This window comes from Oryctolagus cuniculus, chromosome 5, assembly GCF_051225735.1.
Source record: "Oryctolagus cuniculus isolate XC-2025 breed Fujian yellow rabbit chromosome 5, ASM5122573v1, whole genome shotgun sequence".
Taxonomy (NCBI): Eukaryota; Metazoa; Chordata; class Mammalia; order Lagomorpha; family Leporidae; genus Oryctolagus; species Oryctolagus cuniculus.
The window spans coordinates 10,583,799-10,602,500 of record NC_142871.1 but is presented as its reverse complement, the minus strand read 5'-3'; the positions used below and the strand labels follow the sequence as shown (position 1 = coordinate 10,602,500).

The following is an 18,702-nucleotide window of genomic DNA, read 5'->3' as shown; positions in this document are numbered from 1 at the left end:
TTCCGTGCAAGCTGGATTCACAGTGCAGGCATGGACAGTCCCTCGGTGTTAAATTGAGGACAGTCTCGTTTTTCTGGGGTAAAACTCTCACAGAAATAGAGAAGGGACACTGAGCTACTGTGCTTCTGTTTTGAAATCGTTGCTTTTGGACAAACCGGGAAATTTTGTGAAGTTGCTTTAATTAAATTGGTTTACAAGTGGAACACTCAGGAACTCCAGCACGCCCCTCCCTTGGGGCGAAGGATTAGGAGGGCCCGGTGTGCCTCTCCATTCTTCCACTGCAGGGCCTGCCCAGCGCCCCACCCCTGCTGTCCCCTGAGGATGTCAGTGTCTTTACATAGATTTCTACTAGATTGTTTTTGCTTTGACTTTTTAGAAAACGTTAAAGTATGGAGAACTCACTTTGGAGATGGTTTCTGAGAATTTAAACGTTAATACATTTTTGAAATAATTACACGCATGTTGAAATACCTCACGGGGGGGTGCATGCTGTACTGAGCGTGATCTCCGTGGAACAGGTGTTCACCACAGCGAAGACTGGCGAGTTTGTGCTTTTCTCTCTAAAACCTTCAGTGTCGATTCCGGGTTGTAATGTGAGCAACAGTTGAGGTTTAGTAACCGACTGTGAACGGCAGGTCTGGGAAATTCAGAAACAGGTGAAATGCAAATAGCTTTTTCCCCTTAGTCTCTAGGTCTGTAAGGAGGCTTACTCCTGAATCCGACCATTAGCTTCAGAGATTGAAATGTGCACGGGAAGGCTGTCAGGGAATCAGGGTGGGCTCCGGCTGCGGGCCATCCCCCCGCCGCCCTAGCCTGGCCGCCCCCGGTGCGGGCTGCAGGTGCTTTGCCCACCTGTGAGCCGAGGCGGTCGGGGAGCCCCACTCCCTTAGCTAAACTAGTTGCGGCTCACGCTCGGCTTCCTTTTCTCTACCTAGTCTGTTTCCTTCCATACTGGATGATGGTCTTACTGGAATGAACTCGGGCCTCTCCGCAGCTCTTCCCGCAAGGGAAGAGTGGGTTTTGCTCTGTGGCCAGGTACCCCGCGAGGCCTGCTGTCTTCCACTGAGACGGCTCCAGTGCAGCTAATGCTGCAAACCCTGCAGCTCACGAGGAAGCCAGTGCTGGTCTGATCACACAGCCCCTCGCCCAGGTCACTCCAGACCCTAAACTTGCCAGCTTTACTCGCTCTTTCCCGTCACGTGTCGGTACTTTGGGGCAAAGCTTTACACTGGTGACTGAGTGGCCATGGTCACTACCCACGTCTCGTTCCTTGCAGCTGTTTGTGTCCCTGTTCCTGAGCTCGGTGGCTCGGTGCGGCCAGGATCTGCGGGTCTGCACGTGGGAACGAGCTCCGTGCGGGTGCCCACGCCGCCGGGTCTCCGCAGGGCAGGGCACGGCTGCTGGGGCCTGGCCGAGGAGTGGCCTTGTGAAGCTCAGCTCTCCGCTCACCGGTGACGATGAGAGAGCGTGGCCGACACCTGTGGTGCACTTGGAGGGATTGTCAGCACCCAGCACCATGTGGATGCAGACGCACTGGCTGGAAAACCTGCGGCCAGTGCTTGCGTGCACACCGCTCCTCAGGCCCTCGCAGGCCCCCGACCGAGCCCACCGCCGTTTGCCACAGCGTGGGCCCTGGCTCTGTGGCTCCATGCTGGACGTCGTCCGTAGTGCCTAAAGTGTTTTTTCCCTTATGATTTCAGGTTGAAGGCCTGGCCTCGGAGGATGCAGCCTTTGGACTCCAGGTGTGTGGGCTGATGGAGTGCACCAGGGCTCCCCTAGGCCGGACACCAGGCTGCTGCCTGGAACCCAGGCCGAGGCTCTAACGCTTCACAAGTTGGCACTTTCCCCGTTCTCTGTGATTATGGGCCCACTGAGTCTTGGTATTTACCTTCTTTATTTGTTGTGGAGGATATATTAAAAACAACAACAAACCAGTGCAGGAAACCAATGTTTCATTTAGTAGTAACTGACTTTGGAATTGAAATTAGCCATGGAGCAAATCTTGCTGAAACGGCCCAGCCAAGTGCCCTCGGAATGCCACATTCAGTTGGTAGCTCCAGCTGTATCTGTCAGTTTCTTTTCTTTTTTTCTTTCCTTTTTTTTTTTTTAAGATTTATTTATTTATTTGAGAGACAGAGAGAGAGGTCTTCAATCCACTGGTTTGCTCCCCAGATGGCCGCAATGGCCGGATCCAGGATCCAGGAGCTTCTTCCGGGTCTCCCTGATGGGTACAAGGGCCCAAGCACTTGCAACATCTTCCACTGTTTTCCTGGATTGGAAATGGAGCAGCCGGGACTCAACTCGGTGCCCGTATGAGATGCGGGCACTGCAGGTGGCGGCACAGTGTCACAGTGCCGGCCCCGTCAGTATGTTCATCTGGCACAGCCAGATTAAAACCCAGGGCCCTCCCTTCAGGAGCTGGCAGTCCTAGGCAGGTGCAGGCCTGTGGATGAATTGCCCTGCACTGGCTATGTCCCCACTGGCCGCCTGCACAGGCTGCAGGGCCTCTGGGGCTCTCAGTGAGGGCTTTCCAGGAGGCCGCTCCATCCCTGGGCTGAGGGTGAGGGTCCTGGTTATGCTGAGGCGAGGAAGGAGAGCTCTGTCATGACCAGTGCCAGAGGAAACAGAGGAGTCAGATGCTCCCTGAGCAGCAAAACCTGACGTCAGAGAGGCTAAAGATAGTTCTATCCTATGAGGTCGGAAAGGGTAAGACAATTTTTTTTAGATTTTACTTATTTGAAAGGCAAAGTACAAAGAGAACGGGGGAGAAAGAGAGAAATTTTCCATCCTCAGGTTCACTCCCCAAATGGCCTCAAAGGCTAGGGCTGGGCTGGACAGGAGCCAGGAGCTTCCTCCGGGTCTCCTGTGTGGGTTCAGGGCCCAAGAACTTGGGCCATCTTCTGTTGCTTTTTCAGGGCCATTAGCAGGGCGCTAGATTGGAAGTAGAACAGCTGGGACTTGAACCGGTGTCCATGTGGGATGCCTGAGTCATGGGCTGCAGTCTTATCTGCTACGCCACAATGCTGGCCCCTAAAGATAATTTTATACCATAGAAAATGGGAAGCTACTGCAAGATTTGAAGCCAGGTAGTTGTCAGATTTGCTAGATGATGTGGGCTTCTTTTTGGAGAGTGGCATAGCCAGCGCTGAGTCCGGGGCTGCTGGATGAACCAGGAGAGAGCGAATGTGGGCCAGAGCAGGCCTAAGGGAAGGAGATCCTCAGGAGGTTCACCTGCGGGCCCAGAGGACCACGGGGTGAGCCGGGCTGGGGGGCGGGCTCGGGGGGAGGCCAGGGAGTGCAGTGCCAGGCCTCAGCAGAGTACACAGCAGATAGTGACGGGGTCTTTAGAGTTGCAGTCTTCTAGACCTGTGGTCTTTACCGCATGACGTGCTTTTTGTTACGTATTTGCTAAGGACTTTTATACCACAGAAGTTACTAGCAGGCGGCATACTGGGATGTCTGACTGCATTCTCCTGCCAAGGTGTGCGGATGGAGTAGGACCATCACTTGGTTTGGAAGCGGGAGTTCGGAAGGATTGTGAGGCTGGTGGAAACTTCAGGGCAGAAGGGTGAGGGCGGTTACTCTTACTGGACTCCTTAGCTTAAAACTGAAAATGGATTATTTGTATTTTTTCCAGTTTTTTCCTACTTTCCATTAAACGCATAATAATAATTGTGTAGTAATGACAGGTGAAATGACATTGTAGTATAGCCAAAATAAAATCTATTCTGAGGTCATAAACTTAACAGGATTTTACATCTTAAATACATGTAAATTAAAAGATAAATGAACACATTATAAATAGTTGATATAACTTGTTTCTAAGTTTAATATGTTTTTAGGGTTCTGTATGCTAAGGAAATTGTTATTTCTGATTTAATAATCCTTACAGTATTTAACATATGGTTATTTCCTGGATTTTTCCATTTTTATTTAATGCCCAGCATGCATGAGGAATCATTGTCGCATGTTTAATAAAGCTGTAGGTTCCATCCTGGCAGACGCGTCTTCCTAGTCCTTGATCCTTACTGAGTGCAGAGCACCTGCGCTCGCCGGCTGCCCCGCTGTGGAGAGACTTTGCATTGTTTCATGGCTAACAAGCAGACTGCTTTTGGAGCCCTAAATTTGGCTTTTAGAAACAACAGTTTGACTTTTTTTCCCAATAGTTCAGTGGTTTCCAAAGTACTAGATGCTTTTCACTTTTGCTGTTCTATATCAGAATGTTTCACAACAATTAAAAATGGAAGATTAGAAATGTCTGTTATCTAGAAGTCAGCAAATATATTCTTAAATTCTAAAAATTGAATTTTTAAAAGGGGTACGTATTCAGCACTAGTCATGTTTTTGAACACATCTATAATTGACTTTTTTTCCCCTACTTTTACAATTACTGGGAAAATACAAGTGTCAGATGAATTGATAATTAGTAACATTGTCTTGGTGAACAATAGAATGCTTCCCAGTCTCCTAGAGTAGTTTTGCTGATCCTTTTAAGTTATAACCTTTAATAAACTTTGACCTTCCTTTACCTGTATTTCCCTTCTTACTTTGCTGCTATTTAATTCTTCATCACCTGTACGCTGTGCCTTTCCTGAAATCTGCAAGCTTGCTGTTGACTTCTGGTGGAAACAGGGATTCATCGTCTCACTCGAGACTCACTTAAACTTGGGACCTGGGGACACAGGCTGTTTTTGTTTGTGAATGTGATGAAGCTGCCATGTAGGGAAACAGGTTCGTAGTCATGGGAAGCTACAGTGACTCTGGGAGCAGAAGTGAGGTTAATTTTTAAGCTACTCAAGTGAGAAGTATCCATGTACTTTCTTCTACTTCTTGAATATTAATTTCATATAAATACTGATTCATTGTTTTATTAGGCTTATCTCAGTTCTGGGTAACTTCAACTTAGAGATGTTAATGACTAGTTCATAGTGTGTTAAGCACACTCACTGTTTTCCAGTGGTTCTACTTTTTTCTTATGAGTTACCTGTACTTGTCTTTTCATCTTCTTTCCCCAGTAACTGTTAGTATCTGAGGCACCTATAAAAGAATCTAAGCTAAAGTATCTAGAGTAAGATTTTGAAGTATGACCTCACTTTGTTTACTCTTATGTCTTGCTTTTTATCTGTGTGGGTAGCTTACAGGAAAATAACCTCCAAGTTCAAACTGACCTTCCAACGCCCAAGCCCCACCCCACAGTCTGCTAAATATTCTGTGCTCTTCCACTTGCTATTGGGTAAAACCCTCTCCTTTCCTCCTGCTGTGTTTCCAAGTCTCGCTCCCCCAGCAGAGGTCCTAGCCTGGGAGGTCTTTCAGGAATTCAGCTGACCCCAGACCCCTCTCTGGGCCCAATAGCACCTGCTGCCCATATAACACATGTGGAGCCGCTTCTGCCAACTGCTCCTTGTTTTTTTGTGTGTATAGGAGACATTTTTTCCCCAACAAGGTTGTATGCTTAAAGACTCCATTTTATTCATCCTTTTATATCCATATTGACTTACAAATGGCTAACAATGAGGTTTTTTTTTAAAGATTACTTTTTTTAAAATTTATTTTCTTTATTTGAAAGAGTTATAGAAAGAGGTAGAGAGAGAGAGAAAGATAGAGAGAGGTATTCCATCTGCTGGTTCACTCCCCAAATGGCCACAATGAACGGAGCTGAAGCAGTCTGAAGCTGGGAGCCAGGAGCTTCATCTGATTTCCCATGTGGGTGCTAGGGGCCAAGGACTTGGGCCATCCTCTGCTGCTTCCCAGGCACATCAGCAGGGAGCTCGATTGGAAGTGGAGCAGCCAGGACTTGAACCCGTGCCCATATGGAATGGCAGCACTACAGGCCAGGGCTTTAACTCGCTGAGCCACAGTGCCGGCCCCTAACAGTAAGTTTTGATGATAGTGTAACTATTGTGATTGCTATGAGCAACACACACACACACAAATGGTGACCCTAACATAGTGCTGTATTCTCTGGAAATTTTTCTCAGCCGTTCTTTCATTGTCTGAGTCAGTGTGTAAGCTTGGCATTTTATGGTGAGGCTCTGTAGAGCCCCCTGAAGGAAGACATGCTTGTTGGTAAACTTGCGGAAGCTGCTGATTGGGTATAGTTGACACTGCAAAGTGGTTGGCCCCAATCTATGTTGCTTAACTTGAATATGTGTGTTAATCAGACTGTGCAGTTACACTCTTTGACTTTATTCTTTTCCATTCAAACATCTGTGGGATATACGTGTTCTGAGTCTGGTTCGGAGAATGCTCTGGTAACGGATGCCTTTGCTTCCATCAACCTTACATTCTGGATACAACTTTTGGAATGATTTTATGCCAGGGAGAACTATAAAAGATACACAAATTTTGGACTGAATTGTATGTTCTTCTGTAATATAATTGACTTAATTGAATATTTGTTATATTCTACAAAAAGGAATAGGATTCCAATTTTTGACATAAAAATTATAATAAAGGGACTAGTCATCTGTAAATGTAATCTCAAATATGATAATGTTTGTTTTTTAAAATAAGATTATTTATTTATTTATTTTTGAGAGACAGACATACAGACGAGAGCTCCTGTCTGTCCTCTGGTTCACTTCCCAAATGCCCACAATTACTAGAGCTGGGCCAGGCGGAGCTGGGAGCCAGGAACTCATTTTGGAACCCAGACACTTGAGGCATTGTTTGCAGTCCCCCAGGGTCCGCGTTAGCAGGAAGCGGGAGCCTGGGCTGGACCTCACGCTCTCTGATGTGGGGCACTGAGTATCGTAACCAGTACCTGCTCCAAATAATTGTCCAAAATTGTATATTCTCGGAATCTTATTTTGCAGTGACTTAATTCACATTTGGGCTTATTCTTACATTCTGACATCTGCCTAATTGTTAAAATCATCCATATTTTACCCTCTTCATATAAAAAGTTATGATGCATAATATTTGACATTGTAGCCAAGGAAGAAATAGGGCAGAGCAATGACAGCCGTCTCTGAGTGGGCCCCTTAGCTCGGTGACCGGACGAGTGGCCTAGTAAAAGTGGGAGGTTCACCTTCTCTTTTTGTCTCACTGACCCCATCTCAGAGGACACTAGCTTGAACTGTGTTAAAAGTCCCCCTTTTTTTTAAAGTCGCTTCTGAATTTTAAGTGTTATCCAGATTTTTAATCAGTTCTTAGTTCTTGCTGCACATTTTGGTCACCTGCTGTCCCCTGTGGTAGTTAGCAGGTGTGTGTCTGTGTGTGTGTCTGTGTGGCTATTTAAATTTAAATGAATTGGGCTGGTGCTGTAGCATGGCAGGTAAAGCCGCTGCCTGTAGCACCAGCATCCTATATGGGCCCTGGTTCTTAAATCTTTAAAAAACATTTTTTAAATGAATCAAGACTAAATTAAACTAGAAATCATTTCGGGGCTGGAGCCGTGGCTCACTTGGTTAATCTGCCGCCTGTGGCACCAGCATCCCATATGGGCGCGCCTCTTCCAGTCCAGCTCTCTGCTGTGGCCCAGGAGCGCAGTGGAGGATGGTACAAGTGCTTGGGCCCCTGCAGCCGCATGGGAGAGCAGGAGGAGGCACCTGGCTCCTGGCTTCAGATCGGTGCAGCGTGACGGCTGTAGCGGCCATTTGGGAGGTGAACCAATGGAAGGAAGACCTTTCTCTCTGTCTCTCTCACTGTCTAACTCTGCCTGTGAAATTAAAAAAAAAAAAAACAACACTAAAAATCATTTCTTCAGTTTCTTCAGTTGCATTGGCAGTGTGTCAACAGCTCTGTGTCTCTGGGGCTTCCTCATGGCACAGTACACACAAAGGACATTCCCACTTCATGAGGAGTTCTGCTAGCCAATGAAGGTGCCAGGTATTTTCAAAACTTTTTTATCTCTTTATTTTTATGATTTGTTTAATCAGTAACAAGGCTGGGACAAAAACCCTCAAAAGACCTGATTTGTAATTTTATTTGCCCTGTCTGACTTGCTCAAGATAAAAAAAAAAAAATGCCTTTGCAAGGGTGGAATAGTTTGCTTGTTTTCACAATAAACTGTGAGCTCAAAAGGATGGACTCGCCATTCCTTTGCTGTTCTCATGACAAGATTGGAGGCTCCCAAAGAATGGGGCAGGCACTTTTGACCCTGCTAAAGTTAACTTTTGGGGGAAGCAAGCATTCTACCGCATCAGTTTCCACTGGGTCCAGCCTGACTGCTTAGGAACCTGTCTGACTCCTCACAGGAACACATTTTAGCAGATCACGTTTCATAGAACAGCCGTTCTCTTCACTGATTAGGAAACTAAGGACTAGGGCAGCTATCTGGCCTACTGACTGTATACCCGCATCCCACATTGCAGTTCCTGGATTCACATCCACCTCTGGCTCCTCGTTTAAACTTCATGCTCAGACCAACCTTTGGGGCAGCACTGATGATTCCAGTAGTTTCTCTGCCACCCACATGGAAGACCTGGGCAGAATTCCTAGCTCCCAGGTTCTGTCGCAGGCAAACCTCAGCCATTGCAGGCATTTAGGGAGTGATCCAGCAGAGGGGGGACCACTTTGACTCATCTTGGTCTCTGTCTCTCAAATGTTATAAAAAAGATAAAAAAAAATGTTACAAAAAAGAAAATCTTAACACAATAGGGGACTGCAGAAGGAATGGAGAACAGAAAGCAGGTGCCCTTCTCACGAGGAGCTGTAAAGCAGAGAGCGTCTGCCGGTGACGGAGCATAGACCCCGGATTCCCCATCCCATTATAGGAGCAGAAAGGTTTAAACAGAGTTATGGAGTTGAGCATCCTCCTAGTGGTGACACTTTGTTCATTGATTTGCCTGGGGTTTTGATGGGCATCAAAATATATATGGTGTTTCAGATTTGGAATGTTTAGCAAACTAAGATTCGATTCTTGGGGAAAGCATCATGGCACAGCAGGTTAAGCTGCTGCTTGGGATCCCTGCGTGCCTATCAGAGTGCAGTTTGAGTTCTGGTTCCTCAGTTTACAATCTAGCTTCCTGCTCATGTGCTGGAAAAGGTAGCGAGTGAGGGTCCAGTACTGAGTCACTGCCATCCACACTGAAGACATGGGTGGAGGTACTGGCCTTGGGTTCCTGGCTTTAGCCTGGCTCAGCCCTGAGTGTTAATGGCACTTGGAGAGTAAACAAGTGGATGTAAGATTCCTGTGTTGTCCCCAACCCTCTGTGTGTGTGCGCACACATGTGTGCATGTCTGTCTACTTGCCTCCTTCCCTGTCACTCTGCCTTTCAAGTAAATAAATAAATCTTTGGGGAAAGTGTTTTTTTTTTTTTTTTTTTTTTTAAGGATTTGTTTATTTACTTGAAAGGCAGAGTTACAGACTAGAGAGAGAGAGAGAAAGTCTTCTGTCCTCTGGTTCACTCCCCAAATGGTCACAATGGCTGGAGGCGGGCTGATCTGAAGCCAGGAGCCAGGAGCTTCTCCTGGGTCTGCTATATGGGAGCAGGGGCCCAAGCAGTTGGGCCATCTTGTACTGCATTTCCAGGCCATCAGTAGGGAGATGGATGGGAAATGAGCATCCTGGACTCGAACTGGTGTCCCCATGGGATGCCAGCACTGCAGGCTGATACTTAATCTACTGTGGGGAGCAACCCGGACTGGACTGAGTTACTGGAATTAAGACTTATTCTATGCATCTGCTCTCCCACAATATGGCGCTGGGAGAGGAGAAAACAGCTTCTACGCAGCTGCCTCTTGCCAACTTGAGTGATGACCTCCAGGAGCTGACCCTGCTCCTGATTGGAGGAGAGCAGCGTACTCGGTGTGTGGGCAGCCGAGTTGGGATTGGCGGAGGAGGACCATAAAGGAGGAGAGAGACGGCATGCACCAGGAACATCTAAGGGGAACATCTACCTGAGGAACACCTGTGCAGCCCCCGAGAGAGCCGGCCGGCGGTGTGCCGCTCCCCCGCGGAAGTGGGGAATGTGGCAGGGGGAACCGCCCTTCCACGGAGGTGGAAGGATCGGCAGCCAACCCGGGAAGAACCAGCAGCAAACCCGGGGAGGGCCGAGCAGACAGAAGAACAGCGCAGGGTCCTGTGTCGCTCCTCCACGAAGACGGGGAGCAACAATCTACGGTGCCACTACACTGGCCCCAATAGTAATTTTATCAGTACAACCACATGAAGGCATATGCTAATCTATTTACATAGGTTTTTTGTTTGTTTTTTGTAAAGTTGCATTTACTCTGGTTCTCAGGAATTGAGAACTGGGTATGAATAGAACTTAAGTGGCAGTATATTTAAAGTAACAATGTCTTGAAAAGAAACCAGCATAGATTTCCTTTTGGAGGTCATAATCTTATGAACTCATATTACTTTTCATAAAATGAAGGATTTGTTTTTGCATTTTTTTTTATTTGACAGAGTTATAGACAGAGAGAGGTTCGCTCTCCAAATGGTCTCCATGGCAGGCACTGCGCCGATCCGAAGCCAGGAGCTAGGTGCTTCCTCCTGGTCTCCCATGCAGGTGCAGGGCCCCAGCACTTGGGCCATCCTCCACTGCCCTCCCGGGCCACAGCAGAGAGCTAGACTGCAAGAGGAGCAGCCGGGACTAGAACCAGCGTCCATATGGGATGCTGGCGCCACAGGCAGAGGATTAACCAAGTGAGCCACGGCGCTGGCCCCTGTTTTTGCATTTTTTAATTCTTTATTTGTTAGAAAATTTTGGAAAATAGGAAAGCAATATATTATTTATTCATTTATTGATTGATTAAAATTATGGATGTGCATTGGCTAGAAAATGTGTTCTTTCCCCATTAAAGAAAGGCCCAGGAGGAAGAAGCAGCACAGCCCCGCACAGGCCGTGGTTTGGGATCCATGTGGAGTTGTTCTCTTCTTTTGTTAGAGAATTTCCCAGCTTCTGCTTCTGCCATCTGCTGGTGGTTCAGTCACTTTCATAAGGCTTTAAAACAAATTTGCCTTATTCATATTAGAAAAGTTTTTTTGGAAAGTATTTATACTATATTTATATTCAGTATTTCAATGCTCTTTTGCACTTGTTAGGTTTAATTATCTTTTTAAAGGATAGTTTAACTTCCCTTTTGCCTGTATCTTGGAGGAGCACCTGGATCTAAATCTTGAAAAGGACTGTGAGGGCCAACCATGTGCAGATAAGCTGTGTAGAGGCAAACTCACTGAGAAAGGTCTGGAGCAGCCTGGGGAGCAGGTGCTGGAGAGCGGTGAGGCTGTTCACTGACTTGTGGACTTGCATTAAGTACCGGTTAGGAATTTTTCCTGCTATTTCAGAATTCTCGTTACTTGCCTGCTCGTTGAACAGACCTGTATTTCACTTGGGTTCTAGGGTGAATTTGGGGAGTTGATGTTTAGGTATCAGTAGAGTTCTCCCAGTGCCCAAGTTCTGCAGGTCTGATTGGAACCGTCCCTGCATTCCTTGGGTCAGACACGCAGGGATCTCCCTTTATTATTCCCCTGACTTCTTCCTGCTGGTATTTACTCATCTAAGATCTTTTCATTGCGTTGGGGAAACGTGGAAACCCATTGAATAAAGCCAGGCAAAATATTAAGAGATAAAACAGGAATTTTTCTTTTTGTCCCTTTTGTTCCCTTTCCAAGTTCACTTCAGAGCTGCTCGGACTAGTTCTAGAGCCACGCTCTGTTACTTCCCATCATTTCTCAAAGAGGAAAAATAACCCAAAAGGTTAATCGACTCTGTTTTTCACAAGAATGAAGGCAGAGACACTGTGATGCATTTTAGGCCCTGTCTAGTGGCAAAGAACAAGAACCCGAATTTCCATTTCCCAGGGTGGTGCTCTTTAAAACCAAACAAACAAACAAATAAAAGATCTATTTGTTTATTTGAAAGGCAGAGTTGCAGAGGCAGAGAGAGGTTGGCAGGGTGGGCAGTCGTCCTCCGCTGGTTCACTCCCCACATGGCTGCAATGGCTGGAGCTGGGCTAATCCAAAGCCAGAAATGTGGAGCTTCTTCCAGGTCTCCCAGGTGGGTGCTGAGGTCCAAGCACTTGGGCCATCGTCTACTGCTTTCCCAGGTCATAGCAGGGAGCTGGATCAGAAGTAGAGCAGCCAGAATTCGAACTGGCACCCATATGGGATGCCAGCACTGCAGGTGGCAGCTTTACCTGCTGCACCACAGCAAAATTATAGCAATGTTTATTATTAGTCCTCTCAAGTTCAGGAACTTCATAGTAGATTATTGAATCTCTTTTTTTTTTTTTTTTTTTTTTTGGACAGGCAGAGTTAGAGAGAGACAGAGAGAAAGGTCTTCCTTCCGTTGGTTCACCTCCCCAAATGGCTGCCACAGCTGAAGCCAGGAGCCAGGTGCTTCCTCCTGGTCTCCCATGCAGGTGCAGGGCCCCAGCACTTGGGCCATCCTCCACTGCCCTCCCGGCCCAAGCAGAGAGCTGGCCTGGAAGAGGAGCAACCGGGACAGGACCGGCACCCCAACTGGGACTAGAACCGGAGTACCAGTGCCACAGGTGGAGGATTAGCCTAGTGAGCCGCGGTGCTGGCCTAGATCGAATCTTTGCAGTTTGAACCATTGTTTTTACAGCTTAGGATTGGCATTGTGGTGCAGCAGGTTAACCACCTCTTGGGACACCTGCATCCCACATCGGAGTGTCCATTTGAGCACAGACTATTATTCTGCTTCCCATTCAGCTTCCTGCTAGTGAGCACCTTGGGAGACAGCAGGTGATGGCTCAAAGGCGTGAGTCTCCCACATGGAAGACCCTGATGGGGTTCAGCCTCCTGACTTCAGCCTAGCCCAGCCCTATCTGCTGTGGCCATTTGAGGGGTGAACCAGCAGATGGAAAGTCTGTCTGTCTGTCTGTCTGTCTGTCTCTCTCTCTCTCTCCCCATCTCTCTGCCTTTCAAGTAGATATAAATGCATAAATATATTTTTAGAAGTGTTTTTTTTTTTAAAGAATGGTCTAATGTGGGCAGTTTCATGTGGTTCAACCCAGTATTAGGATTTTCTTACATCATCTTAGATCTATATTTTTCCTGGTTAGAATGGATATGTGCACACTTTCTGAAGTATTAGGAAATCAGGAGGTGTTTATGGGGTTTAACTGGCTGACAGTACCCAATGTGCTGCATAGGGCAATAAGAAATTTATGGTATTTCCAGGACATACTGTGATATTTTATGAAAAGTCAGAAATAAGTCTTTTTTAAAAAAAGTATTTATTATTTATTTGAAAGGCATAGTGATGGAGGGAGAAGGCAAGACAGTGGGGGGGAAAGTAGCCGGTCAGGCCTAAAGCCAGGAGCCAGGAACTGCATCCAGGTCTCCCATGTGGGTGCAGGGGCCCAAGACCTGGAGCCATCTTCTGCTGCCTTCCCAGGCACATTAGCAGGGAGCTGGATCAGAAGCAGAGTAACCAGGACTCCAACCAGTGCTCATATGGGATGCCAATGTCACAGGTGGCAACTTGACACCCCCCACTCCGTGCCACAGCGCTGGCCCCAGAAATAGATCTTGACCACGCATAATAGAGGCTCCATTTCTTCTGGACCAGATCTGCAGTCGGGTGAGGCAGATGGCAGTTTCTGGGCAGAGTCATGGGCTGTGTGGCATCTGTCCCGAGGTCTGTGAGACACTGTACAGAAATGTTTGCCTCTCCTTAGTGGTATTGCATTGAGTGCCATGTGAATGGAAGGGACCATGGTGAGTACAGTTCACGCGTGCTTTTGTCACTGTGATTGCTGTTATGAAAGGATTTAGGAATTAAACGCGGCCTCCCGTGCCGTGAAGTCTCGAGCAGTCTTCGCAAGGGAGCAAGGGGTTGCGCTGGCAGCAGAGCTTCTTCACTTACATAATTTGGAGTTTGATTGATCTGGTTTTCTCTGGGGACAGTATTTTGGCACTATTTTTTGAGGACTTAATTTTGCAGTAATAAAAAATGCATATATTCTGCTATCCCCACCCTCAAACACTTGTTCAGCTGGGATGAACTTGTATAATTAAAGGCATTGTTTCTGGGCTTGCCCGTAAAATTCCTTAGCGTGGAGTCACTGTGATCCTATTAATAATCATCAAGCTACCTAGGATTTTGTTAAGAGGAAGCAAAGAAAACAGCACGGAGAAGATGGGGCTGATTGTGAATGTGTGTGTCTTAGATACTCCCCCATGCCAAGTGTGAAAACCAGTTCTGTTTCTTTCGATGGTGAAAGCCTGCCTCCTCCCCTCCTCCTGCCTTGAATTTGCCTTCTTCCCAAGCCATGTCAGTTTTTGCAGGTCGGTAGAGAATGTCAAAGTGGTTGGTGCTGAAAGAGCCTGTATGTTAGAAGATGCTTAAAGCCTAGGAGAGCTTTTATGTGAATTAAAGAATATATTAGGGCATGATTTTTCAGTTCAGATTTGTAAAAACAAAAACAACCTGTTGGATTAATAGTTAATATAACAGATGTATCACTGATAAATACTAGTAAAAAATATTCCCAAATAAACAATAAAATTACCATTTTACAACTGAAGTAATGTATCCTGTGGGTACATTTGCAAAGATATGCCAATAAAGATACATGCAGAGTTCTTGATGTGGTAATGCAAATAAAACATTCTTATTGTAACTTAAAACAACAAGTTTGGAGGCAAGACTGAGAAACTGTTTTATCTGAATTCCACTTTACTCTGGTATCTTAATAGTTGGCTTTTTGATATTATTACCTTGGTGTCCATCAAAGAACTGAATTGTCTGATAGAATTGTGGTTAAAAAGTCTCACATATTCTACATAATAATGATTATAAATACCACATCTTGTTTGTTTTGTTGCCATAATAGCCTGTTCTCATACATCCCTGAATTCTCTTGGTGTCTTGATTGTTGCTGAATTGCTAAATGGAGAATTTTGCCATGTATAATTAAATCATTCGTGCGAACCAAGCATCCATAGTGTGCCGTGTGTGTGTCCCAGGGTGCAGGTCACCAGGACATCCACCTTAATTCGCTGCTCACTGTGGCCAGCCAGGCCACTCTGCATGTGCTGCTGCTGGGCGCAGGCCAAGGGCGGTGAAGCCTTCTCACTCTGGGCAGTGTTCTGCTGGCTGTGGAAAGGAGTGATGAAGGTGAGCCAGGCAAGGGAAAGACAGGAACAGGAAGTGGCACGCGGGCTCTGCGTGGCGGAGTCTGTTGAATCCCATAGAACCTGCCTTTCTCTAGCTACCCGTGTGGCTGAAGGCACTGAAGTGGTCCTGAGAAGCCAGGCGCGTTTCCCTAAGAAACGCCTCTTCCTCCTACCCCTCTGCAAATTGCATGTTCATTTCAGAAGGAAGGACTTCTGTTGGTAGCTCATGGAGGGAGCGGGAGGGGGAGGAGTGGAGCAGCAAATGCTTGCACAGTGTTTCAAACAAGAATTGAACACAGACTTAGGTGAGATGGTAAAATGGCAAATTTGATGAAGTGATATGTATTCAAGAGTAATCTCAAAGCGTTTTGAAAATTTCTTGTGTCTTAGCTTTGTAACATTTTTCTTCCCAGTTTCTCTTATTTCTATTCTTGTCTCATGTAAGTTTTAATTTTCTTATAAAAGTAGAAGCTCTTTTTTCAATCATCTTAACGTGATAACTTGTACTTCATATCATCATAACTTTTAAAAGATTAGTGAATATTACTAAAGTATACAAATAATAGCAGGTATTCAATTTAAAGAATATTACTTCTGGTAAATTTGTAATTTGGGAAGAAGCTGTGAAATCCTGACTTTTAAAATAGAGAAGGCATTTCTTTTTCTTGTAGACACCTGCACGCTTCAATTTTGATAATAAATAAGTAACCTTTATAAAAATTCAGTATTTGGATATCAGCCATGAAATAGCGAAATGGCTTCTTTTGTTTTCAGATCGACAGTGGAAACTTTTATGATGTGCGGCTTAACAGCCTGTGCAAACATCACACGCACAAGTACTAACAGACGCATGTATGTGCGTGCCCTGTAGTAAATATTTCCCATTCGTACGTGTGTGCGTTCTTTTCTTTGACGTAGCATGTGCGGAGTTGACCTCCCTAAAGGATAAGTTCTAGAAGGAAGGAAATGGAGATGTGCCAGGCTTGTTGGCTAGAGTCATGGACAAGAGCAAGGCCTGTCTGAACTGCCACTCAGTTTTTATTCTGCGCGTTTGCAGGGCTGGTGATTAGAGTGGCTTTCGCCCAATTATGCTGTGATTATTCTGCTGCACTGTAATTGACTGGGGAGATATGCTAATACCTGTCATTTGGGATGATAAAAGATGAGCGGGGGACGCAGTGCATTATTTAGCTGGCTGTGTGATAGATGAGGGATGCGCAGAGTGCCTTAATTGCTGAGAAGAGAGGTTAAGCTGAACGAACGGATGAATTAGAAATGAGTTTTTTTATGGCTCGTGGAAAAGTGAAATAAAGGAAAATGTGCCTTAAACTAAAGCAGCAGATAGAACGGAGCAGAATGAAACCAGATCTTCCAGGCAGCTTGCTCCATCAGCTGAAGTGCTAACGAGAAATGCAGTTTAGCATTCAGTAAATAATAATTGGAATGAGAATTTACAATAGATTCTCATATTAAGCCAAAAAGAATAAAAAAATCTCTTTTATTTTAGATGACAATATTTGTGATTTGTAACCTGTTAAAATCACAGTGCATTTTAATTTATACTGAGTTATAATATGTAACAGTTCTGAGTTTCATACTTTCTGTCTTTGGAGTGTCGGCCTAGAGGTATCTAGACTGCTTGTGCCTAGGAGGCTTTCAATCAATGCAGGCAGAGGAAGGCAATGACCATAACAACAAAAATGAAAACAGCTTACACCACCAAGAGACTGTAATAGTGAGTGAGAGTGTACAGACAATTCTTTAGGGTCAGGATTGGGCACTAGGATTTCTCTGGATGAAAATTACAGAATTTTTGTACTGTTTTGCTTTGTCATTTCCGTGTATGGTATTGCATCCAGGTCTCACAGAAGTATTTAAAATACTCTGTTGCAGTCTGCATGGTAATATCTATGATTTGATGTTTCTCTCTCTATTTTGGTTTGCCAAGAGTAGGTGATTGTTTTGAAAATGCAGTCAGAACAGTGGTTTGCAGAAAGGACTGTGAAAAGCAGAGGATTCAGGCCTTGTGTGTGTTGCCAGCTTCCAGCCACGTCACAGTCAGTTTTCCAAATAATGATGTAGGAAAACGTTGTCCCCAGCTGGGCTGTTTTGTCTTGGAGATGAAGCCGTGGAAATACAGGTTGTGTAGTTTTTTTAAGATGAAGAAAATGACCCTCATAGATGGTTGAATTATCTCCAGACAGTCAAGCTTCTCAGAGCCTTTGTGACTCATCTGGTATAGCAGAATTGATCAGGGAATAGCTTTCAGCCAAGTTATTGATTGGTAATGGATCTGTCTAGAACCACGCATGCCTGTTGGACTACACATCAGCAGTGGACAGATGCCGCACTCCGCTACTCAAACAGCTGATCACGCCCCCCAGTGTAACTAGCACCGTTTCTGTGCATTCCTTCTGAAACAGTGAGGTCTCCCTCCAGAGAGTTTCAGTCCAGGTCCTTCCTGGGTTTCCAGGGTCGTCTCTGCAGCTGAGCAGCTCAGATGCGGCCATCTGAAGGCTGCGTCCACTGAGCATCTTGAGAGAGAGTTCATAAAGGAGAGCAGGAGGCAGTCAGCTTCAAAAAATTCAAGATTAACTGGACACAGCTAAGACAAACACAGCTACCCACGTCAAACCACAGCTCCAGGGAGTAGCCTTTACCAGCTTGTGTTACACCAGTTTAGAATCCATGTTTTCAAATGCAAGCTAGTGTTTTAGTGGAGTGGAAGAGAGCAGTAACTAACACTTTGCAGTGCCACCTTGCCTGGCTTTTCCTGTCAATAATCTAAAGAGAATAACACGCAAACCTCTTTACTTTGGAACATCATGTACATATACACACACACACACACACACACACACACACACCAGCAGTTTTTTGTTTTCTTTCCTGCTAGGTAGTTATTCAGTCCTGCAACATTGTGCCAAGTCTTGGCTATATTACCACCTCTGTGTGAAAACGATTCCTTATTCAAGGTCCTTCGTCAAAAGATCTTTGCTTTGGTTTATGCGGTCGAGGGAAAAATCACGTCTTTGGCTTTGTGTTGTTCATGCGATGCAATAGGTCTCGTTGTAACTTTGATTTATGATAACATGAAATTGTTCTTATACACAGTTGGGTAGCCGGGAATGTGTGATGTCATCATTCTTTGCCTTAGATTCAGCTTTTCCCCTTGGTAATGCTGCCTTCTAGAATTTTGACTTGTCACATGAGGCAGCATTAAAACTAACTTCCTTAAATTTCCTTAGCATCCTTTAGTGTCCTGGCCATTCACCCAATAAAAAGTTGATTTTTAAAAATAGGGGTGATTTAAATTTTGAGAAAATAATTTGATCATGTTCTTTTATAATAAAAATGTATTTCATAGGTTTTACAGCTCTGGGCACCTGAGAATGATCAAATCTTTGCCCTCAGTTGAGGAGGGTGGGACTTGGGCTTCTGCAAGGCCAGCTGACCAGTGGGGATTTGTTCTTCACTGCCTGTGAAAGTGGTTTTAGAAAAAAAAAAAAGTTTTATTTATTTGAAAGCCAGAGTGTGACATAGAGGGAGATTCAGAGAGAGAGAGAGAGAGATCTTCCATCTTACTGGTTCACTCCCCAAATGGCCACAATAACCGGGGCTGGCCAGGCTTAAGGCAGGATCCTAGAACTCCATCTGGGTCTCCC

The 18,702-nt window shown here is 45.5% G+C and overlaps 1 protein-coding gene across 21 annotated transcripts in view; it reads left to right on the top strand.

The window, feature by feature from the left end:
* ARID1B (AT-rich interaction domain 1B) overlaps positions 1–18,702 on the top strand; it is a 444,025-nt gene that overhangs the window by 267,979 nt on the left and 157,344 nt on the right. For 10 of the 21 annotated variants that reach the window (XM_051855225.3, XM_051855222.3, XM_051855226.3 and 7 more), the window contains one exon: positions 1,701–1,742. The exons of the other annotated variants lie outside the window; for them this stretch is intronic. In XM_051855225.3, coding sequence (XP_051711185.3) covers positions 1,701–1,742 — 42 coding nt within the window. The remainder of the gene's footprint in view (positions 1–1,700; positions 1,743–18,702) is intronic. 21 annotated transcript variants of the gene reach the window in all.